At 36.2% G+C, this 27,688-nt stretch overlaps 1 protein-coding gene and 1 long non-coding RNA gene across 2 annotated transcripts; both read right to left on the bottom strand.

Annotated features, from left to right (window-relative positions):
- Positions 1-5,721: 5,721 nt before the first annotated feature.
- LOC121254438 (pirin-like protein) lies at positions 5,722-8,047 on the bottom strand. The gene is made up of 7 exons (XM_041154491.1): positions 7,794-8,047; positions 7,518-7,567; positions 7,382-7,420; positions 7,239-7,267; positions 7,005-7,067; positions 6,787-6,890; positions 5,722-6,582 (listed from the first exon to the last, which is right to left on the bottom strand). Exons 1-7 carry the CDS (start codon positions 7,907-7,909, stop codon positions 6,099-6,101), a joined length of 885 nt encoding a protein of 294 aa, XP_041010425.1. The 5' UTR covers positions 7,910-8,047; the 3' UTR covers positions 5,722-6,098.
- A 16,790-nt stretch (positions 8,048-24,837) lies between these two features.
- On the bottom strand, positions 24,838-25,455 carry LOC121254431. Its single transcript, XR_005938637.1, has 3 exons — positions 25,405-25,455; positions 25,094-25,197; positions 24,838-24,990 (listed from the first exon to the last, which is right to left on the bottom strand). It is a non-coding gene; the product is annotated as an uncharacterized LOC121254431 (long non-coding RNA).
- Positions 25,456-27,688: the final 2,233 nt, after the last annotated feature.

The raw sequence follows: 27,688 nt of genomic DNA, 5'->3' as shown, positions 1-27,688 counted from the left end.
CGATGTCTACCCATGGGGCCGGTATCGTTGATGGCTTCCATATTATTGATAGTTGCATGCATTTATATTTGGTTAGCCCCATGGTTGTTGGGCCTCTTCGACAGGCATACTCGTGCTGGACAATCTGTGTTATGGCTAATTATGTTGAGTATTGTAAAAGAGTTCAATTCTACTCATTATTTCTACACTACATATTTATTAAAAAAAAATAAAAAAAAATTAATAAAAGTAGGTTTGTGGTATAGAGATGATGAATATAATTTTTCATTGTAAAATTACTACTTATCTAAAAAATTTAAGTTGATGAAAATAAATAAATTTAATTATTTGTATTATATTCTTAACACGAAGTATTGAATTATTGAAAGTCAAAATTTATTATTTAGTTGACACATAAGTTCATCTGATCTTTCTAATTTTAATGGCAACTATTGAACGAATTGTTTAGCTATTACCGTTATTAAGATAAGGTTTCAAAATAACATTAAGTATGACTTCCTTTTAAATTTTTTTAGTTCTCTATTTTGAGACTAAAACTGCTAATAATTCCAACACAAATATAAATGATTATTGATGCATTTTCCTGTTGAAGGATAATCTAGCTCATAATCGGTGCTGCTCTTACTCCTTAATATATACGGTGTGAACGTCTGTGTCTTTGTGTGTGTGTGTGTATATATATATATATATATATTCTCTTTTTGTGAAAAAAAAAAAAAAAAAAGCTACTGCAAGGTGTTTCAAGCATCGCGTTGGCCAGACCAGCCTGACTCGATGTCAGGGTAATTTTCTTGCAATGTTCGATTATCTCAAGCAGTCTTTTGATAGGACTAGAATGCTCGGTGATCCTGAGCAAAGTAATTTTCTTACTTTGCTCAGTGATCCCAAACCACGGTTATTATCTTGAGCTTCTCGATTATTGAGCATTGTTTTGATCAAACTGGTATGCTCGGTTTAAGCAATGTGTTGGCCGGATTGGTCTTGAAAATAACCCTTGGTCGGGATTACCTAGCCTTGTTGACATAATGCTCGGTATTACCGAGTAATGCAAGAAAATAACATCTGCTTGGATGACAGTCCAAGCAAAATACTGCACTGGATAACTGAGCAGTGAAAGAAAATAACTCATTGTTCATATCATAGAGCAAGGCCATTCCGACTAACATATTACTCGAGATAATCGAACAAGGTCAGTCCAATCCAGCTTAGGAAGACTGAGCAAGGCAAAAAGATAACCATTGCTCGAGATCACCAGGCAAGGCCAATATGATCAAAAACGCTGCTCATGATAAACGATCAAAGCAAGAAAATAACTCTAGAGAGAAGAAATTCACGCCTAAAGCAAATATAAATTCTAAAAGCCAAAACAAGAAAAGAGTGCTCATTCCAAGACAAGCAACACCAACTCACACCAAGCGATAGAAAAGTGCTTATAACCTAGAGCGAGCACCCTAAAAAGCAACAATGGATGAGCACCTTGAAGAGCAACAATGCTAGCCCCAAGGTGAGCATTTGTTAAACGCACATGTCGACCCAACCATAACAATCAAAGGATAGAGATTTCAAGGGCATTTTCATCAATAGAGTCAGTTTTCCAATACTGCCTTGAGTTTCGGCGTTCGAAGAGTAAGAGATGCTGCTAAACTTGGTGGTGTTTATGTTGCAGAGGTGGTGTTGTCACTGTCCATGAGGACCAAGAAACTTACACTCACACCTGCAAAAAATAGAAACGAAAGAAAAAGTAAACAATGGCTTTGTTTCAAATACAAAGAACAATATGGGATCTTGTGGAGAGGAAACATGTAACAACCCAGCCCAATAATTCTAAAGTCAGAATATTAATAATTTTATTAGACCTAGATTATATTTCATGGGCCATATTGAATAAGCCCACGAGCTATAAATTATTGTGGTTGATTAGAAATTTTAATTAGCTCAATAACTAAGTTAAATCTCATTTAATATCATTGAACGGGTTAGACTCTTTTTAGAATTTAAAGATCGGCCATTAAGTTTAATTTAAAATTATCACTTATTGAAATTCCCTACACAGTCTTAATCACTCTCAATCCTATATTAAATGAACTACTAGAGTATGTTTTTAATTTCAAACATACTCATATTGCAATTCTAAAATCTTCTTCACCTTAAATTCCTAAACCCAACCCATACCATCCTATAAATATAGTCTCATGCACTGTACGTGCACCTATCTCTTCAAGCTTAGGTTTTCTATTTTTGGCTCTCTTTTTACCTTCAGCATGTCATAGCCTCATCTCCCACACCATGAAACACGGCAAGGCCACCATCATCTCTTCCTCCCTCCTAATCGCGAACAGCGTCGTCTTTCCATCGCACCATGATCGATTTTGTGTCGAAAATTTTAGGAAGCAACACTATAAGGTAAGTAGCTTGATCATAAATTAGGATTAACATACGTTAGCTAGTTATATATATTATTGTTAAAGCCATTTCTTTCGAAGCCAGTGTTTAGGTACCGTGCATGACATGGTCTTTGCAAGCATATCATTCATCATGTTTCATTCCTCATATTATAGTTATATATATATTATGCATCTTATACATCTCACGTTGCATAAGATACGCAAGTTTTCATAAGATCAAGTATAAGATCAAAACAGTTGATAAGATGGCTATTAGATGCATGGTACCAATTCAATTTATGATATGTTTCTTACTGAATTATCGACTCATTTTAATTTATTTTATGTTTTTAAACCACCTAGGATCAAAATATTTATGAAGATAGAGCTACAGGACGAGACTTAGTTTAGGGAGATATGATAGTGGCCTAGATCATGTATAAAAATTTTAAGCTGTGATTTTTTTTATGACACAAATTTTGAAAAATTTTAATAAATACTTTCGCACACTCTCATTTACAATTTCAATATTTTAATTCAAAATGACTCTATTTATTATAAAAAAATATTTGTACTTGACGCTTCTTTTAAAGAATGAGAAATAAATATATTTTTAAATCAGATTGAGTAATAATACTCTAGCTCCTATAATTTTTTTAAAAAAGTGATTTATAGAAAGTTTATATTGAAATTAAAGCCTAAAAATAATATTCATTCTAAATTTAATTTTTATAGAATTATTTTTTAATTTATAAATGACTTTTTTTTGTTTTATATTATATTTGTATTGTTTTTAGCATTTAAAATATGATGCACACATCTCAATGTTTATTAGTATTGACTTGGTGCTTTTAACAATTGACTAATAGAATAGTGATGGAATAGCTAATTTTAATTTTTATGATTATTTAAATAGTAAGATGAGATAATTTGTAAATAATAATAAAATTATTAATTAAAATTAAATAAGATGAGATAGTTTCATCTTACTTCTGTATCCAAACGAGCTCTTAAAATATAAAGAGTAAAAAATTCAATATTAAAATTTAGGGAATAATCTATTTTAATGACAAAGCGCACGAACCATTCAAGTATTTATTCTTCACTTAATGCATTACTTTTTTGGGGAGTTGTCTGTATTTATGCACATATGGGTATCTTATTCCATAGTGCACTTGTCTTGCATGTTCACTTCTACTCTCTAGCATTTAATAAAGTTATAGAAATTTGAGTTCTGATGTAATCTTTTATATGAATTTTTAAATGCACCCCGATTCCTTTAGATAAGGATTCTGTCCCTAGGCCCTACGATGTCGTTTTCCTTACCTACCTCATGAATTGAACGAGGACATTAAAGTTTCAAGTACTTTTATTATATTCCATTCGGAGCAACATGTGATCCAGATTTAACTATTTTTTGTGATCATCCTTGGATACTTTTTCTTTTCTATTTTCGCCACACCCCTACATTTCTCTCTCTCCCGTGATAGGCACCTAGTTTTGCCGTTGGATTCAATGCCCACGACGTTGATCTAAAAGTTGTCGGTAGAACGGTAGTCTCTATTATTTAAAAATTGTATAAAATATTATTATAATATTATTTTTTTAAATTTAAAAAAATTAAATTATTTTTTATATTTTATATGAGAGTTTAAAAAAATTATAATAATTATATAAAATGATCTTATTTCATCTTATTTATCATACCAAACTAAGTTTGAAAACGCTAGATACAGTTTTAAATGAATCCTAGATTTATTCATTATTTTTAAAAAGAATACGCTGAATTTACATACTTTAAGATTGTAAATATTATTTTTCGTTATTTAATTGATTGTATTAAATAATTTCGAACATCTATACAATCTGAAAATCTTAGAAAAATATTTTAATCACAAAATAATTATACAAAGTAATATCATAAACTGATATAACTTGATATGATTCATCATATTATAGAGTTTTTATTGTAAATCAAATTTAACTAATTACATAATATAATATCAATTTATGAATTTAATTTTATATATATATCACTTTCATAAAAGATAAAAGGGACAATATTAATTTTTTTTGGTAAATAAACTTTCATATAATTTCAAAGTAAGGACAACATTAAATATTTGAGTTTTGTTACTTATTATTCCTATATATCACACAACGTATTTATTTTTATTTATTTATTTTATTCTTTTTACACTAATTGAATTATACTCATCATCCATACACTACATATTTGATAAGAGAAAAATATTAAAAATTAAAAAAATTATGCATAATATGTGATATGAGAACGATGAATAAAATTTTTTTAAATATTATATACATCATATGATGTCTCTCTAGAATTAGGTCTCGTTTGGTTATGCAGTTAAAATGAAATGAGATATTTTAAATAGTAATAAAATTTTTGAGTTAAATTAGATAAATAATTTGTTAAAAAATGTGTTTGAATAATGAGATAAAATAAATTAATTTTTACTTTTTGAAATTTGATAAAAGGATAAACCTCAATTTTATAATAGAAAATCATTTTATAATTACCAAGTAATAGTTATAAATATTTTAAACTGGAAAATGATTTGTATAAGAATTAAATAAATAAATTTTATTTAAGTCCTTATAAAAAAGTAGACTACTTAAAAAAGTATAAAAAAAATTATTCTTGATTAATAAAATCCTATTTTTACAAAATAATTATATAAAATTTATCTATTGAAGATTTTTACCTAATATAACTAATTTTATATGTTAAAATGGATCTTATATGAAGACAAGATAAGATATATATGCAATATAATGGCAATAATTGTCTCATTTCAGGAGGGGAAGGGTAGGCCAGAAGGAGATGAGATGGGTGTCAAAAGTGGGTTTTCGAATTGTCTAGATAAAATATATACAGTGTAGAGATAATGCAAGATAAGTTAAAAATATGGTTTTAAACGTTTGGATACACAAATAAAACAAGTCACACAACTTAGATAAGATGGTTTGTATTTTATCTGTGTATCCAAACGGAGCGACTACCCAGACCAGACAGTTGAAGTCGGAGTGGTAGGTAGGTTTCAGTCCGATGCATTAAACTAAACAACCAATCACACCCATTGAGTTGACCAAGGAGGCATCAACCTAAGATCCTCTTACTCCACGAAATCATTTGTTACAACTTACTAAACAGAAACACACACACACACACAAACTCTGGTAAATGATGTGCAGAGTATGATCTGTGGGCGTTGAGATGATGGCGAACCCATCCCTAACTCAAAAAAAAAAGCTAACCTCACCACCATTTTCTGGAAAGACGTAATCAGGAACAATCCCACGAGAAAGAAAGTGATACCAAATTTCAAACCATCAACTACCACTGAAGATTAAAAACAAAAAACAACGAGAACTGTTGCTGAAAAGGAGATTTAACAGGGATAAGCTGATCGAGACAGACCCATCTTAGACTTTTAAGTGACGCCCATGTTTGCTCAAGCTGCACTGCAGATGTTCTAGAAGCTCTACCTCCAATGAGTGCACCATCCTTCATTTTCCTTCTTCATTGATTGAATGGAGATAGAGATGGGCCATCCTTCTTTTTCCTTGTTGATTGATGATTGAATAGAGATGGAGATGGTGCCCCTTTTTATTTTATTTTATTCGTTTATTTTCTAAATATTTGATATGCGATGGAGTGCTTTGATCTTCAGATCAGAGGTTTTTGATTCATTGAGATCTCCAGCTCCTGGCCAGTTCAAAACCATTTTTGCAATACTGGTAGTCCTCAATTGTCTTGTTGATTTCAGCTTGTGTGTTCATCACAAAAGGCCCGTACTGAGCCACTGGTTCATCAAGAGGCTGCCCTCCAATCAGCACAAACCTCAAACTATTTGAAGACCGATTCCAGGCGCTTAGACCGTCTCCGGGACCAAGAACCAAGACATGGTGAGCTGCCACAGGTGATGAGTTTGAGGAGCCAAACACCCCTTCCCCTTCAATTATGTACACAAAGGAATTCCATGATGCTGGGATACTCTGATGCACTTGAGCTCTGGGTTTTAGAGTGAAATCCAGAAAAATTGTTGGAGTTCGGGTGTGAACTGAAGATCGAACTCCCATGGATTCTCCTGCTATAACTCGGACCTCAACCCCATCTTCCTCTGCCCTTACTATCTCGTCACTTAAAAGTTCTTGATAACTCGGCTCAATCCTGAAATCAATATTTTAATTCAGTCAATCAATATGTATGCAAGAGATAGCCCTTTTAAATAATAAAATAATAATTCAGACTGCTTCAGGATGGAGGGATGAAAATCCTTAATTCAGAAATAAGCAAGCTTTGCAGGAATTGAGTCATGGGTATTAAAATTTTAAGTAAAATAATGTCATTGTTAGCGGAAAAGAGAGTTCTTACATTTTGTCTCTGGAAGATAAATTGATCCAAAGCTGTAAACCATTTGAAACTTCTTCACCTGCAGGCATTTCAGAGTGGACAATTCCTCTACCTGCTGTCATCCACTGCACAAAAATCATGTGAAACAAGTAAAAACAGTGCCACAAGATAAAGCTCGGCCATAACTTCTTTTCTAATTTTTCGAAATATAACAACAAATTGCAACTGCGATGCTTTACCTGCACATCACCAGTTCCAATTGTACCCTTACGCCCTGCAAAATCTTGATGAGTAATGGCTCCCTAGAATCCAAAGCACCAAACATTATTATTATTTTTCCTAGGAAAAATAGTTACAAAAATATTTCAGGGGGTGGATCGAGTGTGGGTTATGGAGAAACTACAGAGGAGAATCCGAAAACCCAAACATGGTGAATGATAGAACTTATTAAATAGCTCTGAGAAAAGGTATACCTGCAACATGTATGTAACTGTCTCGAAACCTTTAAAAAAGAGAATTCGTATGAGATTAGATTACAAAACCAGAAACAGTCATGATTCATGAATACTTGTGCTTTCATAAACAACAATGAAATTAATTGGGATGAATGCAGCACCTCGGTGTGGATGATCAGGAAATCCCGCAGGAGGAGTAACTGCAAGATCAAACAGCTAGCCCATATTGTTAATAATTAATGCATCAAACAGAGGGAAAGCTACACTTGAAAAACATCGGATTGGAAACAAATGTACCTGAAAAATGATCCAACATCAGAAAGGGATCCAAAAACTTCAATTCGTTCCTGAGAACCAAATGCCCCCACAAAAGAATCAATACGAGATTCTAGATAAAATCTAAAGAGCAGAATAACCACTAACCAGCAACCATACTTGAATATTTACACGAAAGAATGAATAACAAGAGGCCAAAACTCAGGAACCCAATGAATCAAAACTGATTAAAACTAATTGGTACCTTTTTTTTTTTTTTTTTTTTTAAATGAAAAGGCTAAAGAAATGCAAGAATACCGTCCAATACATCTCCTGACAACAGCACCAGCACCTTCTTGTTGATGTCTGGCCAAGAACATCTTGACCACCGATCTGGGTCTGTCAAAAGGAGGAGTTTGACTTGATTCAGACATAATATTTTTTCGGATGGTTGGCTCTGGTTGTTGTTGGCTTTGTATTGAACAGCAAGTAGCCTGTGGATTATAGCTCTCCTTTAGCGTCTCTGCGCGAGTGTTTAGAGTGTATGGTATGCCTTTCAAAAACTAGATCTTGGTTCCTGTATTTATATCGGATTCGGAAGAGGAGTGATTAAGCTAGCGAGAGAGGGAGCAGATGAGGGAGGAGGTGGGCTTGGCCCTTGGGCTCCGACACGAGGAAGTTGGAAGCGTGAGGAAAACCTTGGGTGGGGACCAGTTTCCGTCCTTTGGGGCTGATGACACTGATGATCTCATGCTCTTGTCATGATGACGGATGCCTTGTCCTCGTCCCCAAATCTCTCTGGTCAACATTAATATCTAGGGGTGGCATGTCCACACTTAAAAGTGATACCTAGACATTAAAAACATTAATTTTAATAAAATTATTTGAGTTTTATTTAATTTTAATGAATATTTTAAATGATGCTCATATAAAAGTTGTGTTCTAATTGTCTCTTTTTACTCATTATATTAAGATATAATAATTATATGGTGTCGAAGTATATCGTATTCTCATTTCGTTTTGAAATGATATATTATTAAAATTTAATATTTATTTATAAGTAATTTTAATGACATATAACACGAACACCACATTATATTATATTCCGAGACTGCTTAGCAAGTTCTTTATATAACATGCCACTCATGACATGATACCTCATATGATGGTGTATGAAATTCTACATTATTTAAAAATGATAATTTCTTATTCTTTATAAATTTCCAATTGTATCATCGACTAGGTTTTTTAAAATATACGTTATATTGTTTGGGTCTTCTATTGTGACATTACAAATGGTATCAGAGTCCGTCTCAATCAGAAATGTGTAACTTGAACCATGCCACCTACAATAGATTGGTCCGAAGAGGATGTCGAGATTTTAAAGATGGAGATAATAATACCTCATATGATAAGAATATGATAAGTGGTGTATGAAATTTCATATTGCTTGAGAATGAAAAGTTATTGTTCTTTATAAGGTTTTAATAAGCCTCTAATTATATTATTGACTAATCTTTTTGACGTATAAGTGATGTGATTTGAATCTTCTACTAAAACATTATACATGAGATTAAAAAAACTAAAACTAATTTTGATTTCTAAAGTTTCTTGATTTTATACTCAAGAAGAAGTGTACGCAAAGTTATAAATAACTCTATAATCTACGCATCATTTTCTAAAAACATGAGGGGTCGAGTCGGAGGCGAATCCTAACCCCCCAATGCGTGCCTCTGTGTCTTAAAGCCGTCATCATCGTTATTATTATCATTATCCTCGTGAGCATATTTTGTACTCGAATTTAATTTGGTCTATATCTCTTTCATTTCCCAAATTATAATTATATATATTATAGTTTAATTGGTAGTCGTTTTTATTTTTAGAAAAATACTAGTTGAACTTATAAAAGTGATAGACAAAAGTGGCCGATTAATTTTTTTTATTTTTTTTTTACTTAATAGTTAAGAATGTGAATATTAATGAATTGATATTTTTTTCTATTTTTTAAAAATGTTTAAAAATATATAAAAATGATTAAAAAATAAAAAATACATTTACACTTATGGTTGAATTTCTCGGTTGATTATCGGTCCTTGTAGCACTGGCCCTGTTTTAAATCATCACAATTAAGACCTTAATTAAATAGCTTCAAGTTACAATTTTTTAATTTGTATTTGCAACTCATCTCAACTCATCTTATTATTATTTATTACTATTCATTAATTTTAACTCACAAATTTTATTACTATTCACAATCCATCTCAATTTATTTCAACTCATCTTTAAATCTAAACGATAATTGATTTTTTTTCCTTTTTGTTTGGAGGGGCCTACTTCTAACTACGACTGTTCGGTGGCCTTAGTTAACTGCCCTCACTGTTCACCACCTAACCCTTCTAGTTGACGAGTAGATCAAGTCATAACAATTAGGGTACTTAACACTATTTTTAATAAAAACAAATAAATCGTATAAAATAAAGGAAATCAGATAAATAAGTTTTATTTACGTATGACTATGATATACGTATAATTTTTTATATAATCATATTTGAAATTATAAATGATTTTGTAAAACGATATTACTTTTATGAATTATTTTATAAAACTATCACCCGTTTAGTCATTTAAAATAAAGTTATGAAAAAATTTAATGTGTATCATTTTTCTTAATGTATATCCATTCTAAATAATGACATGTTTGAAGTTGAGAATACTTTAAAACTGGTTAATTCAATTTTACCCACTTAACAGCCCGCCGATAATTAACTACCACGTAGACTTTCCACCATAATTATTATGGAGTGCATCGCAGCCCCACCCATCGAATTCATCAAATTTCAGGTGGCTTGACGTGAATTACCACGAGATGGCTTTCACAATCATGTATTGTCGACCCATATGATGCGAGGGGAGACCCCTCCTCACCCACTTTTATGGAGTGGCTTGTTTTGGCAAGGTCCTTCGTGACCATCCTTACCTTCTTTTTAATTAAAAAAAAAAAAAAAAAAGGGTTATTGTTAAGTATATGTTTCGCATCCCATCCCCTCCGCTCTGTCCCCTTACCTACACCTAAAGTCAAGAAAGCTTATTCAGCCTCTCCACATGGGAGATACCTCCGATGCTATATATATGATGGGAGCAGCTAACATACAAGTTCTTAAGAGGAAAGTTAAAATGACCAATAAAGATGTCCCCTTGCCTTGGGAGTAGAGATATAATTATTACTCTATTGTTATTCATTTCCTATTTATAATATATTTTAAATTTTTTTTATTTTTTATTTTTTTAAATATCTTTTTAACATTCTTAATTATTAAGAAAAATTTAAAAATATATATAATTTTATTAATAGTTATTTTTTTAACCATCAAGTAAAAAAAATAATTAAAAAAATAAAATATAAACTGAATAGTAAATAAATGATAAGAGAGTAGTATTCCTGTTCGAGCACTTTGAACCCTTTCCTGCTCACTTTTTTTGTATCCCTCACATTGCTAGGGTCGAGCCCTGTCTGCTGTAGGCTAATAGTTCTGCTGATAATCGTCTTTAGAGGGAAGGGTCATATTGCTATATTTAATGTGGTAACCCTTCCATATCCCGAGGCCATTCCAACCTGTACCTGGCTCAATCTCTCGAGCGTTCATGTCCACGCATTTAATGCGGTGTTTCCTGCCACAAGTCTAGTGAACACCCCCTTTGATACAGAGGTGTATGTCGCATAACCCTTCTGAGAATTTGAGTGAGGCTTCGTTTGGTTACTAAACTTATCTTAACTCATTTTAATTTATCATTATAATTTTTTTAAATTTTAATATAAAATATAATAAATAATTCAACTTTTTCAAATTTCAAAATAATAATAATATTAAAAAATAATATTTTAATAATATTTTATCATCACAACTCAACTCAACTCAACTCACTTCAACATCCACACACACCCTGAATCTCCTCTAAAAATATTGATACTGGCTTTATCAAAAATCTAATCAAATATAAAATTTAATAAATTTCATCAAAATAAAGTTATATTAGATTAGTCAAATAGATAAATGTAAAATTTTGAACTATAATAAATCTATAAGATTTTTTAAATTTGAAAATTTATTATTCATTCATCAAATCTATTTTTTATTTATTTTTAATCTCTAAAAGTCTTTTTTATTCACATTTAATATCTAACCGTTTTGTAATAATAATATAAGAATCAAATTAAATTATTAATCAACATATGATTAGTATAATTATAAAATATGAAAAAAATAAAAATATTTTTATTAAAAAAATAATATTATATTATTATTTTGATAAATTCAATGACTAATTTAATGTAGAATTATGATTAGAAAAATTTTACATTTATAAAAATTATATACTTTTTATTAAATTTTTGAGATAATTTTAATAAAACTAATACTAATACTATAAAGGGGCAGGTCTGACCTTTGGATTAATTAGGAGGCTCTACGACTCTACCAGGAGGTCTATGCAGGGTTTGTTCTGATGGGCAAGTTCAACAGTGGAGCCCTCATTTCTTGGGGTGTATTTTGGGTTCAATAATTATAACTTAAAATATTCATCATCTTCTTTTTATTTATTAAATCTTAAGATATGTGCAATTTTGAAATTTAGAGAAAATGACAAAGGAACCTTCTTGGGTTATCAGTGATGTTGATTGTGTTTTCTTTAAATGTAATGATTTATTGTAGTGATAGAATTACAAGCTATTCACAATTTATAAACAATTTGAAATGTAATAATATTTTTTATTAAAATTTAAATCCACCAAATCAAATTAAAAACTAAAATAATATTATTTTATTACATAATTATAAATTAATAATCCTATAATTTCTCTTTCTTTTATCTCCCTCTATAACTACATATGAACCTGACCTAAATGACATCCATCACCCGTAGGCTTTGCGTTTACCTATTCTGTAATACGAAGGACGTCTTCCCGCTCAATATCATATTTTTTGGGCCCCCTTTTCTCACGTGAGGTTGGGGATGACTTGGACCTAGCTGATGATGCATATCTGTGAAAAATCTTATGTACATTGACTAATTTTTATAAAAGAGCAATAATTTGGATAAATTTTAAATTGCAGCCGTTTTATAAAAGTGGACCTTATTATAAAAGTATAATTAAAATTATATTTTTAATACAATCTTTTTTTTAACAAAAAGACTGTATAAAACTTATACAACTTAAATTATACCTATAATTACTCTTTATAAAAGCTCTTATGGGATAACAGTAACACAATTTAGATTATTATCTTGTCTTATGTATTTTACAGGCACAAGTCACCTTTAAATAGAGAAAAAATATAATTAAATATAATTTTAGAAAAAAATGAATATTTATCTATTTTTTTATTTATTTAAAAGGTTAAATAATTTTCATCAACATAATCTCCATCAATAAAGTCTTCATCAACTGTTTACTTCCCCACGGGACACCAAATGGACGAGTCGGCGCTTGGCCACCTGAAGGCAAAAACTTACCTTCCTCGTAAGCGTCAACAGGCTGGAGCGGGTCCAGTTACATACTGCCAGAACAACGTACTTCTCGCGGGGCCAAAAGGGCAGGTTGAGCCAAAGGCCACTTTGTCCCTCCTGTGACGGAGAGTGGGTCCAACCTCAAGATTACCTTAGAAACTTACCCCGACCTCTGCAATGAAGAAGCGTGAGATTAGCGCTAGCCTGACCCAAACTTACCTGTTAGGGACCCGGTCTTGTCTCTAAACACTAAGTCCACGAGCTCGCCTTGGTGATGATGGTGATCGATTGATCATTGCCAACTTGCTTGGCCTTCAACAAAGGTAGGTGTTTGGTTGATGGAGTGATGGTGGAATTGGGTAGGCTAAGTGTTTAGGCTTTCAATTCAAGATGGGTGGCTAGGGTTGGTTCCTTGAGTGTGGCGCCAAGTTGATGGGCTAGGGTTGATGAGTGGTAGTGAAGCTAGGGTTTTCGGGTGTGAGGCAACTAGGGTTGCCGAAATTGGATGATGAAAATTAGGGCTATCACCCAAGGAGAGAGGAAGCTAGGGTTTTGGATTGCAAGGCCGCTAGGGTTGCCGAAATGAGAGAGTGGAGATGTTTTAGGAAAGATTCTTAAGTGGTAGGAATCTTGGAGGATTTGGTTGGACAAGAATGGGAAGTCAATGTTTGACTTGAGAGATTTTAGGGATGAGGGATTTAAGAAATTGAAGAGAATTATCAATTCCTTGAATCAAGGGATTTGAATTGGAAGAGGTCAAGACTCCTAAAAGGAAAGAGTTTCCTTATGGAGTCTTGAGCGTTTCAGCTAGGGCAAAACAAAGTGGAAGAAGGGCAAATTTGGTAATGGTCGTGTATGGAAAGTGAAGATTAGGGCTAGGGTTTTATGGAAGTGGCGGCAAGGTGTATTAAGGTAAGTGGACTAGGGCAAACACTCAAAGGGGCGACACTTAAGTGTTTAGATGGATCAAATGAGGCAATACGATGGTCACGACAATGAACACAAGAGGAACACAATGAAGTTTCATGAACAATGCAAGATCACATCAAGAACAATGAACATAAAATAATAAGATCAATGGTGAGAAAATGGAAGACAAGATAATGAATGAATAACACTCATAAGATTGATAAACCAGATCACACTTATTCACTAATTGTAAAGTGTGATCCTCTCCTTGGGGATTTACGAATTGCACCCCAAAGAGCCCAAGCGCTAAGCACCGAAATTATTGATTTCAAGAACAAAGTCATCCAAAAAGAAATTGTCCAAAGATATAAAAAAAAAAAGACTAAAGGTTCTATTTATAAGAGTTATAAATTGGAAACCCCCAATAGGTCCCTTGGAAATAAATAATAATAAAATAAAAAGAAATAAGATAGTGGCATGAACCAAGCTTGGTCGTGGCATGCATGAGCCCATGATGGGCTAGAATGGTGCATGGTGGTCTTCGGGTTGGGCCATGGCTAGATGGCACATCATGGCTTGCTGATGGGCATGGCGTGGTGCCATGCACGGGCCTGCTGATGGGCATGGCCTGGTGCCATGCAAGGCCTACTGATGGTGAGCCATGTATGCGTGCTGCATGGCCCAGGCTGGTGGCTTGGGAGTTGGGTCTGCATGGCTCAGGCTGGTGGCCTAGGCGTTGAAACTGCGAGGCATAGGCTGGAGCCTTGCGTTGGATGGCATGCCACTGGCCAAGCCTGCAAGGCACGGGCTGGAGCCGTGCGCTGGATGGCATGCCTGCAAAGGCATGCCATTAACCTCGCTGGCGTGCGACATGGGGCGCATGCAGGGGGCGCGCGGTGGTCTGCACAGTATCAGGCGCATGGGCGAGCGCAGGGGCGTGCACATGCCAGGCCGCGCACTGGGTTGTGCGCGGCTACTAACCTCACTGGCCTGCATGCTGGGCGCCCCATGCGTGTCACGACACGAGACAAGGCATGTGTGTAGGTGCTGTCCTTGCCTTCCAAGGGTAGTGTCGAGGCATGTCCCGAGGCCACTTTTGTAGGGGTTTTAAGATTACTCTTTCCTGCGATGTCAATGGGCAGGAGCGGGTCCAGTTCCAAACTGCCTAAACAACCTACCTCCCCACTAAAGATGATAGGTAAGCAGGAGGCTCAACCTCCTCATCCCAGAGATCATGACCAACCCCTCCGATGGCCCAAAAAACATAGCTCGACCCCCATTGCGGTGAAGGAGCAGACCAGCCACATTGCTGTCCAAATTACCTCCTTTGCGGGATACCAGTGGGAAATGTATTCTAAAATGTTGTCTTATCCCTCCTGCGGCAGAGTGCGGATCAGTCCTCAACTACGCGAAGGTAAAGACTACCTTCCTCGTAAGTGTCAATAGGCGGGATCGGGTCCAGTAGCAGACTACCCAAACAACCTACCTCCCCACAAACCAAGGAGACGGGTCAAGCCAGAGGCTGCCTTATCTCCCTGCAGTGGAGAGCAGGACTAGCCCCACGGCTATCTGAATAACTTACCCAACCTCCGCTACGACGAAGAGTGGGTTTAGCGTTAGCCTGGCCCCAAACTTATCATTCCCTGTTGTGTCAACATGAGGGAGCTGGTCCAGTAGTAGATTGCCTTAACAATCTACCTCCAGCAGGGAACAAAGGGACGGGTTGAGCCAGAGGCCACCTTGTCTCTCCCGCGATGGAGAGCAGGTCTAGCCCCAAGGCTGCCCAAAAACTTACCTTGACCCTCATCGCGGTGAAGGAGCGGACCAGTCACATCGCTGTTCAAATTATCTCCTCGGGGGGCAAATGTGTGGTTTGGCTTGAGGCATTCCGACCCCTCCCTGACGGAGTGCGAGTAGTCCTTAACTACTCGAAGATGAAGAGTTACCTTTCTCGTAAGCATCAACAGGCTGGAGTGGGTCCAGTTACAGACTGCCCAAACAATCTACCTCACCGCAGACCTAGGAGAAGGGTCGAGCCAGAGGCCACCTTGTCTCCCCGCGAAGGAAAGCGGGATCAGCCCCCGACTACCTGAATAACTTACCTCGACCTTTGCTACAATGAAGTGTGAGATCAGTGTCAACCTAACCTAAACTTACCATTCCCTATGATGCCAACGGGCAAGTCCTCCGGCCGCTCGAATTCTGCACCAAGGAATGCGGATATCAACAACATGGTAAAAAGCGGCAATCATATCGCGTCATAGGCCAAAGGGCCCAGTTGCATATCAAAATAAAGCACGATAATGCAAAATGGAAGCAAATGACTAGGCGGGATAAAGCGCATCCGAGAGATCAACGGAAAAAAAGAAGAAGGAAATTGGCTCAAGGAAAAAGTGGAGGGACATCAACCTCGTTAACAATATCGCTAAAGGCACCAAGAGGATAACTGACTGGCGAAGGCAAATGAGGACAATATGAGCCGGGAGCCATTGACTGGTGGGGTCGTCGGGGATGGGTTCAGCACTGGTGGAATGAACCGTAAAGTGTAGATGATGGAAATCCCCCTCGCCCAACGCGGACACCACAATTCCCTACATTTAAACCCCTAGGCTAACCATAAAAAAAGAGAGAAAAAAGAAAGAGGAGACCCCAAAAGTGAATGACCCCAAAAGATAAACAGAAAGAAAAAAGGATAATGTTACTAACAGTATGAAGTTGCAAGCATACAATGAACAAATTACAGCGTGAAGCGACAGGTTACAACATGAAGCCACAAGCTTGCAATGAAAAAATTACAATGTGAAGCGGCAAGTTACCACATAAAGCCGCAAGCTTACAATGCCATACAACATAAGTCAACTAGATACAACAGAAAGTCATGGAGGCACAAGCAAGTTGAAGCCTAATCAGATCATATTCCAATAAAAGTGGCAGACAAGGATCTCCATCATTACGACGCGTCGGTAATGCCAGAGGTTACCCAGAATAAAATCAATAAGGGATGTAATGAGGCAGCTAATTGGGTTGTATGGTGACAACAACCAAAATGCCACCAAGAGTCGCCCACCTGCTGTGGAGAGGTATGAGAAACTATTGGATGAGGTGAAGACAGGAGGGCAAGATGATGATAAGAGGGTAATTTTTGGAGCTTAAGAAGAAGTGTTGCGTGCAGGAGTATGCGGAAATGAAGGCTAAAAGCGAGGTTGAGCTTTGGAAGACGAGGTTTGGAATTGGAACCTCGAACAACAGAGAAGAGCAAGACCCGTCAGAGTTACCCCTAAGGGCGCTTGGAATTAGATCCCTACCGAGAAGAGAAGCCCGTTCCACAGACACTTCGTCCGGGAGAAGCTCCCACACACTTCAGATTGCATTGGGGATTCTGGAGGATATGAGTCTTCATCATTTCCAAGCCATCAGTGTAACCAAAGTACCAGGCATCATCACGGACACCACAGACATACGACAGCTCCTCCTGCAGACTTCAGATGTTAGCGTCACGGGCCTCAAAACACATCTAGCTTTAGCTTGATCGATCTCCAAGTCCCTCCTCCACTTCCTCTCATCTTCCAGGATTTTTCTCTTGTCCGTCAGAGATTGGGAGATTTCCCCAACAACCACTTTTACAATCGAGCTTTTGAGCCTTGCTGCTTGTGCAGCTCCAAGTTGTTGGCATGCAACTACTCAAGCTCTTGATGACAGTTGTCGAGTGATCTTTTTAGTCCATCCCTCACCTCGGAGGCTAGCGCCACCTCGAGACGAAGAAGGCCAGCCTCATCTCGGGACTTCGACAAGTCAACAAGGGCCTTCTCAACCTCTTCTTTCTTCTTTCACTCTCCCGCTGCCCAGCGTAAAGCCAGCCGGGCGAGCGAGCAAATAGCTTTATTCTCGCTCGCCACCTCCTCTCGGCCGTTTGCAATGAACATCGCTGAATGCTCCAAGCCTTGCCATAAAAGCTGAAGGTGAACCATTGCCAGGTATTGTGTAAAAGCGAAAAGGCCACTCGGATATGACTAGAAAGCAGAAGTGCGACACGTGAACACTGAGAAACCCACAACTCCCCATCCCAAGAAAGAAAAGGTCGCATAGTCGCAGTTGCAAAAATGGATTAATCAAGGAAGGAAATGAAGAATTCCCATCAAATCTGTTTGATGGGAATTGGCGGGGTAACTATAAAGGGATTTACCCCTCACTCGTAAGCCCACTAGGCTCTCGGCCGATAGTAATGAGCTTCACCCCGATACTTTACTGACTTTGACATCGGAGACTCCTCAGCCCCAAGGCTGCCCTCTCACAGCTTCTTTCTTCTTCATTTCCGTAGGTCCAACTTTAATGACCCGAGTTGTTGGAACCTGACCCAAAGACATTCGAAACACGACGTTAACATGTATCATTTTTCTTAATGTATATTCATTCTAAATAGTGACAGGTTTGAAGTAACTTATTATCTCATGTTGTCCTTTTTAATTGGAAATTGTACTCCCTCATGTGCTTTCAGATTGATCAAATTAATATCTTGTCACGATCTAGATATTTAGAATTAAACATATAAAAAACAATTAAATTAAAAAAATGGAGAAATTTCAAAAACGATAAAATTATATTCTAATATGAAAAATTTGGGAAAAAACAAACTACTAACCTTTTTATTAAAAATATTGCCAGTAGAGGGGTGGCGAGGGCAAGGTCTCTCTTTCTATCATCTGATGATGTTGTAACTCAATGAGGGTCAATACATGATGGCCCCTGAACAGCCATATTGTGATTGCTTGACGTGAACTACCACGAGATGGCTTTTACAGTCATGTATTGTCGACCCATATGATGCGAGGGGAGAACCCTCCTCACCCACTTCTATGGAGTGGCCTGTTTTGGCAGGGTCGGTCGTGACCATCCTTACCTTCTTTTTAATTAAAAAAAAAAAAAGGGTTATTGTTAAGGATATGTTTTGCATCCCACCCGCTCCGCTCTATCTCCTTGCCTACACCCGAAGTCAAGAAAGCTTATTCGGCCTCTCCGAATGGGAGATGCCTTAGACGCTATATATGGTGGGAGCAGTCAACAGACAAGTTCTTGAGAGAAAAGTTATAATGACCGGTAAAGATGTCCCCTTACCTTTGGACCCTTTCCTGCTCGCCGTTTGTATCCCTCGCACTGCTGGGGTCAAGTCCCGTCTACTGTAAGCCAACAGTTCTGCGGTTAACCTTCTTCAGAGGGAGGGGTCATACTGCTACATTTAATGCTGTAACCCTTCTAGATCCCAAGACCATCCGACCTATCCCAGGTTTAATCACTTGTTCATATCCACATATTTAATGCGGTGTTCCCTGCCACGAGTCCAGTGAACACCCCTTTTGATACAGAGGTGCATGTCCTGCATGACCCTTCTGAGAATTTCAGTGAATCCTCCCCAAAGGGGCAGGTCTGACCTTTCGATTAACCAAGAGTCTCTGCCACGCTACTGAGCTTGGCTAGGTCTCTTCAGGGTTTGTTCTTATGGGCAAGTTCAATAGTCGAGCCCTCATTTCTTGTGGTGTATTTTGGGTTCAATAGTTATAACTTAAAATATTCATTATCTTATTTATTTATTTATTTATTAAATCTTAAGATATGTGCAATTTTGAAATTTATGGCAAATGACGAGGAACCTTCTAGGGTGATCAGTGGTGTTGGTTGTGTTTTCTTTAGGAGTGGTGATAGAATTACAAGCTATTCACAATTTATATATAACTTTAAATGTAATAATATTTTTTATTAAAATTTAAATCCATCGAATCAAAAGCGAAAATAAAAATAAAACTTAAAATAATATTATTTTATTACATAATTATAAACAAATTATTCATCACACGTGGGCATTGCGTTTACCTATTCAACAACGAAGGACGTCATCTTCCCACTCAATATCATATTTTTGGGCCCTTTTTCTAGAGAAAAGCTATTCTTAAGATGGACCTGGATAATTTTTTTTTTAAATTTATTTTACTTCTGGATTAAGAAAATATTTTTTTAATAATTTTATAATTTTTTTTAAATATTTAAAAATATAAAAAAATAATAAAAATAAAAAAAGGCCAATTGATCTTATGGAAGCCATTCTCGTGCTATATCCTCGGTGGGTGTGCACGGCCCACTTTTCTCACGTTGGGAAAGGGGATGACTTGGACCTAGCTGATGATGCATATCTGTGAAAAATCTTATGTACATTGACTAATTTTTATAAAAGAGCAATGAGCTCTACTGTCTGAATAGTATTGTTTGGTATTATTATTTATTATAAAATTATTTTTTTATTTTTATTTTTTTATTCATATTTTTTAATATATTTAAATATTTTTAAAAAATAAAAAAATATATCAATATATTTAAAATTATTTTTTTTATCATTCGGTAAAATAAAAAAATTACCAAACGATCAAACTGAACAATATATTTGGGACGGTATAGTAGATTTTTTCAAGAGCAATAATTTGGATAAATTTTAAATAAGCAAATTTAATGCAGCCGTTTTATAAAATAGTAGACCTTATTATAAAAGTATAATGAAAACTATATTTTCAATATAATCTATTTTTTTAATAAAAAAACTGCACAAAACTTGTACAACTTAAATTATACCGATAATTACTCTTTATAAAAGCTATTATGGGATAACCGTAACACAATTTGGATTATTATCTCGTCTTATGTATTTTACAGGCATTGGTAACCTTTAAATAGAGAAAAAAATATAATTAAAAATAATTCCAGAAAAAAAATATGAAAATTTATCTTTTTATTTTTTATTTAAAAGGTTAAACTTACATGTTAAACCACCGTCCAATAAAGATTAATAAACCAAACACTAGATTGACGTGTGCTTATATACGAGATAATACCATAAGAAAAGCTCAGATGTAGCTCTTTTTAGTTTTTTCATATATTGTGTATAGATATTATAGGTTATTCAAGAACGATATATAAATTAACAGAATTTACACCAAATTTAACTTTGGCTTGACGGCTAATTAAACTAGAACTTCTACATCATTAATAATAATAATAATAATAATAATAATTGTTAATGCCAAAAATTACACAACAGATCGGAAAAGAAGAAAGAGTCATCTCCTACCCACGTTGGTAGTTTGGCCTTCGCTACAGTGCTTGTCGCGTTCATCCATAACATAAATAATAAATAAGCGAATAAAAGTAAATAAAAGAGAGACACAAGAATTTACGTAGTTCGGCATAAAAGCCTACGTCCACGGGTTGTTGGAGGCAAAATCCACTATATCAGGTGATGATTTTATAATGTCTACTGGCCTCATATATCGCTTAATATAATGAGAGAATTTAGTCTCAGACGAGTCCCTCTAGAGAATTGGTGGAGAGTGCCTGGAGAGCCTGTAGAGAACCTGTCTAGAGTCCGTCAGGTTTGTGGGGGAGCTGCTCCTTATATAGAGGTTATTTCTTTAGAATTATAGAGTTCAACTTGACTTGTGATATCTTTTTCTTTTAAGACTCTGAGCTAACTTCTTTGCCTTATCTCTTTCCTGTCTTATCTCTTGACTTTATCTTTTTCCTTAGTGATAGGTTTCCAAAGAGTTTGACCCAGTCAATTTAATCTCTAACAATACTAATAAAATTATTTTTCTTATTATCTCTCAAAATTAAACGCCATATGCGTTGATTGCCTTTAATTTTCTTTTTCTTCCCCTTTTTTATTCCATTTTTGAAGTAGCATCACCGGTTGTGGTTGAAGAGACAAGACCATGATTTGTTGCTAAAATATCTCTACGAGATTACAGTAAATACATAATTAGAGTTTTATATGTAAACATTGTATCCGTTACATAGCAGCTGTATATTTCCTTCAATATTTTTTGAACAGCTAGAAGCATAGTTGTAATTGTCAACTTTTGATTCTTGTAAACACTATATAAATCAATGCAATGACCATACAAACAGTAGGCTATTTTATTTACATGGCATCAGTTGCCAAAGTGGCACAAGAACGCCTTTTTCATCTACATACTCAATCCTAGATGAAAACGGCCATTTGGTAATTTGACAATAGAAGAAAGGTCAAAAGTTATGGAAGAAAAGTAATCAATGGAGCTGACCATATAGTCTTTTGCTCTAATGTCAATTATCCAGAGCATGAGATTACCTACAAAATGATTAGTGGAAGGTGGCTGTGAAGTTGGTAAAATACCAGAGCTGGCTTGATTCACTGATGATGAAATAGATTGTGGTTTGAGTATGGCAAGTAGCTGCTGGTATTGATCTTGAGACAAAGAAAACTTTGGAGCATCATCATTTGATTTACCCATAGGTGAAGAAGAATGATTGGCTGAAGCATTATTTCCTTTTTTGGATTTAAAACCAGGAGGAAAGCCATGAATCCTATAACACCATTTAAACGATCGTTAACAAGTATAATACCAAGATTTTCTCCATGTTGTAAGAAATAAGGATTTGAGGGGTTATGGAGAGAAGGACAAAAGTAGAAGAAGAAGAATCAGAATCGGATGAATTGGATTCCATGACAAATCTCGCAGAGCAACGGTTTATTCTCTAATACCATGACAAAATTGGATTTCTGCCATGGATTTATGATCGAGCTTATGAATAAGCAGAGCTAGGGTTCAAGAATAGAGAGAGAGAGAGAGAGAGAGAGAGAGAGAGAGAGAGAGAGAGAGAGAGATTTGGACAAAATTCATGTATTGTATATATTTTCTGTAGTACATTTACAATTAAAAAGAAGTATTTATACGTACTAAAATACAAGGGCAGAAATGTAATTGTACATATAAAGGAAAACTAATGTATTTCTAATAAAATGGCTTCCCTTGATCTGCTCACTACAAAAACAAACCTTCCTGATATTACCGTCAAACTAGCCTCCACAAACTGTGCGCTATAGAAAGCTCAAATTGTAACGCCCCAAACCCAGGGGGCTTGGAGAATCACTACCTGCCACTCATAAACATGTCTCCAACACATCCAAAGGATAATCTCCAAAAAATCTCATAAGTGAAATCAATCTCATATCTTCTCAATAATTTCATTACAAACTCCACACAATCTTTAATGCAATAATAATAAATCAAAGGGGTCCATAACCTCCCGATAGTCATAACAAACCAACTAAAAATTTCATAAATCTTACTAAACTATAGACATAAATAAAACTCAAAGACATTAAAACTAAGAACACCAGAAGTCCTCCTTCTACCAACATCTCCTCAGCTTAAACACAAACAGCATTCTAATCCAGGTCCTCATTTGGACTCACCACATCATCTGAAAAAAAAAAAATTATAATGATAGAGGGTGAGTTATCAACAACTCAGTAAGCAGAAATCATATGCTAGCGTGCAAACATGAGCATTTATAAAGTAGAGTATGCAGAATAAAATATTTATCAGAGTTATCATGCAGAACAGAACATATTTTCATAATAACAGAGCGATGGTTTTTAAGACAAGTAAAACCCATAGTACTTTGGCATAACATAAACTGGGTATCATCATCAGATCAAAACAGAGCATCAAACAGAGCAGAGATCATGTTTCACCCCCGTGGTAGGGTTGTGCTAACCCCGGTGGCCAAACTAGGCAGAGACAGAGGTGAATCTTTCCTTTATTCTTCTCGGAGCCCCGAGTGTGCACACAGGAAATACCACAATAAAACCACTTTGTTTCCAAAGTGGGTGCACTCAGAGACAGAGAAGTTGGTACCAACTCAAACAGAGCAGAGCATAACAGAGCAGAGCAGAGCAAAGCAGAGACATAGTCAAATACAAAAACCAGTACACCATGCCAAAGGTTTTCAAATGTTATATAAAAAAAAAAAAAAAAAACAGAGTACCAAAACAGTATCAGACAGTTTACCCACACTGAACACAAAAGTCAGAACATCTTTCTAAATAAATGCACAATTTTTCATATTCTCAATATCGCTCATTTTTTTAGATTTCAGAAACCACATGACAGAATTTAGCTCATGTCTACACAATGCATGCCAGAACATATTTTTCCCTTTTCACACAGATTTCATAAATAATGCAGATGAGTGACCGAGGTTGATCTTTATTTTCACAAGTTCCCAACACAACACAAAATATACAAGTTTTCATAAAATCAACCTCAGTCTTATTAACTTGTATAAAACCTAGCATAGGAACCCCACTTACCTGACTCCTGCAGCGTATTTTCTAAGCTTTGAAAAAGACCTCTATCAGTCTCGTCACCTATTCATAAAAATTCAAGAAATACGCACAGAGTATTAAACGAAAATTGGCATAACTTCAACTAATAATTAAAAAAAAAAAACCCACAATTAACTCACTAAGACAACCACTAAAAAAAAACATTGGACAGCCCGAAAATCCAACTCAAGAATCAAGTACTAGTCTTTGGTACCATCCTAAACATTCCCCAAGATCAACGTCAACCTTATAAATAAAATATTAATCTACTTCAATAGTAAAAAAAAAAAAAATACCAACCCACCAATATAAAAACAGCACCTACTCAAAAGAGTATCCAAATGCTTTACCGTACCTCCAACCCAAATATTTCAAAACTCAGAACAACTAACATAACCCTGAACAAATACAGAACTCATCCTACACCCCACGTCAACCCAACAATATACCACCGCACCTCAACAAAAATTCCGAAATTATACTCCTTCATCAACAACCAAACCATCATATTTACTAAGCCCTCGACTCTAATTATAAACAGAAGAAATCCTTCCCATGCTCAAACAATTAAAAGTCATAAACTACACCATGAAAGAGAGTGGTTCACGGCTTCCTTACCCGTTCAACAGAGTTCAAGCCAAACCACAGCAAAGAGATTAAACACTGAGCGGACAGAAATGAAACCAACTGGACTGTAAAAGAAATGAGCGTCAAAGTGGGGTTTTGGAGTGGGGAAGAAAACAACGGCACCGCCTAGAACAATTCAAAGTCGGAATTGCATAAAACCAGAGAAATAAAGTGCGGGGAAGGCATCGACCTGAGAGCAAAGAAAGAGATTTACCTGAAGACTCACCACGCACAACACCCAGACACACAAACGCAACCCAAACCTCACGGCCAAAACAGAAACTGCAGAAAAAGAGATTAAATCAAACCAAAAACTAAGGAGCAGAATCTGCACAGTTTCAGTAGATGAAACTGAAACCTAAAAGGATGAGAAGGAAGCACATACCAGTCAAAAAAATGGAGGAATGAGAGGTACTGCTCGCTGACTTGCAGAGGAAGAACAGAAACGTAAAAATGGAGAGAAACAGAGATGCAGCAAACGGAAACTCACTAGAATAAGATGCAGCGCAAGAGAGAAACCGAAATAATGAGGAAGTCTAGGGCATGGGATTCGGAACCTCAAAATAATGCCAACAATTGGAAATAAAGATGAAACCGAAAAGAAAAGAGAGACGTGCGCGAGAGAGATGCGGGAGAAACTGAAACTGAAACAGAAAAATGCGGAAAGAAACGGAAGTTGAAGAAGAAAACACTCACCTCAAAAACGACGTCGTTCGGGATTCTCACTAGACACTAAAATGGCTGGGCCATTTTCACGCACTGATCCGGGCCACTTTGATGAAGAGACAGGGCCTTACACAAATCGTCCCGTCCAGCGTGGTCATGGCCTTTTGGGGTATGTAACCAATAACATCCCATGTCCACCTACCACCATTGTTGGCGAGAATGGTTTTTCGAACCCCAACCCAGCAGCAGCGAAATGGCTGCGAATTGGTCAACTAGTCCTTGGCTGGATCATTATCTGATTCTCCACTACTTTCTCAGGTAATCAACAGTGAAACCTCCCATGAAGCTTGGGAAGTCTTGGAAAACTTGTATGGTTAACATACTCGTGATAGGGTTCAACAAATGAAGGGTGAGTTGCAGTCCCTCACCAAAGGTTCTTCATCAATGGAAGAATACATTCACAAAGCCAAATCTTTGGCTTTATCTCTGCGTGGTGCAGGGAATAGATGATGATGATTTTATCATATATTTACTTCGAGGTTTGGGATCTGAGTTCCATTGTTGACGTGATTAATGCTCATGATACTTTTCCTTCAATTGAAGCTGTAATCAGCAAACTAAGAGATTTTGAAATGCGGATAATCTCCACTTGTGAAGCTTCTTCTACAGTTGCATTCTACACCAACCGTAATGGTTCTAATAACATATCCAAGGGCACTCAAAATAACCGTGGTGGTGGTCGCCCACAAACTCGAAACTCTGCTACTGAGAACCATAACTCACAGCACTCGTCTCGTGGTAACAACACAACTTCAAACCGTGGTGGTCGTAGCACATGTTTCATGTGTGGCGGCCCCAGCCATACGACAGCCAGTTGTTGTGCACCAGAAGAAGAAGCAGAGTAGTATCAAGTCTATCTTGTAGTCCATGCTGGTGCAGGAGCAAATCACCACGACCTCCAACACCTCTGATGCCCAAGGTATACGCTCCCACTCTGGTAACGATTCCGTATTGATTGAAAATGGTTTTGACATCCCCATTTCTAGCATTGGTAACTTTATATTGTCTAACACCAATCTTAAGTTACCTAATGTTCTCATTGTTCCTGATATTAAGAAGAAACCTCTATCGGTATCTCAGTTTACACTTGAGAATAACTGCTGCTTTCTATTCTATCTGTGGGGTTTTATCATAAAGGATCTGCATACAAAACAGGTGATCCTTAAAGCCAAGGTAGTGGACGACTTGTACCCCATCAGTTCAAGATCTTTCTTTCAATCTCCAGTAGCACTTGCAGCAATAAAGGTTCCCGAAAAAGTATGGCACGCTCGATTGGACATCCAAATGCTCGCATTTTTAACACTTTGTTACCATGTCTTCCTTCTTTGAATAATAATGCTGGTTTTTGTGAAAGTTGCAAATTGGGAAAGTCTACTAAATCGTCCTTTCAAGCTCGAATTTCATATAGTTCCACTTTTCTTCATACACTACATCTTGATGTATGGGGACCATCTCCCACCACTTTGTATGATGGTTTTAGTTTTTAATTGGTCATTGTCGATGAATTTTCTCGATACATATGGCAATTTCCACTGGTTCGTAAATCCGACGTAGAATCCATTTTTCCCAATTTTTCAAAGATGCTGCAAAATTAATATCACACTTGCGTTAAGGTGGTTCAAAACGATGGGGGAGGTGAGTTCATAAAATACTCTCTCAAGAGTTATTTCACGTCGCATGGTATAATACATCATCTATCATGTCCTGGAACACCTCAACAAAAGGGGATGGTCGAGCGGCGTTATCGTCACATTGTCGATGTTGGTCTCACTCTTGTAGCTCAATCATCTGAGCCCTCTCAATTTTGGACAACTGCATTCCAACAACTTTGTTTTTGATCACTCGCCTACCAACTCTCATCCTCAACAAGAAGTCACAGCCGTATGAAATGGTTTTTAGTACATCCCCTTCTTATACTTTATTACGAGTATTCATATATTCATGTTATCCGAATTGAACATCCTTTGGTCGATCCGAGTTGGATTACAAATTCATTCGAAGTGTCTTCCTCAGCTACTCCCTCCATCACAAGGGCAATCGGTGTCTGCATGTGCAAACTGGTAAAATTTACATATCAAGGCATGTTACATTTGACGAGAATTTCTTTCCCTTCTTAATTGAACAGGGGCCTTCCTAAAAGAAATTACACTTCTTCACTGCTCGACCAGTTCCAAAAAGCCTCAAGAATGCTTCCTTTTCATCGGAGCTCACAACTTTGTCTTCCGCTCAAAATATGCTGACAGTCTTCGATTCA

Source organism: Juglans microcarpa x Juglans regia, chromosome 1D (genome assembly GCF_004785595.1).
Source record: "Juglans microcarpa x Juglans regia isolate MS1-56 chromosome 1D, Jm3101_v1.0, whole genome shotgun sequence".
NCBI lineage: Eukaryota > Viridiplantae > Streptophyta > Magnoliopsida > Fagales > Juglandaceae > Juglans > Juglans microcarpa x Juglans regia.
This window is presented reverse-complemented; position numbering and strand designations above follow the sequence as displayed.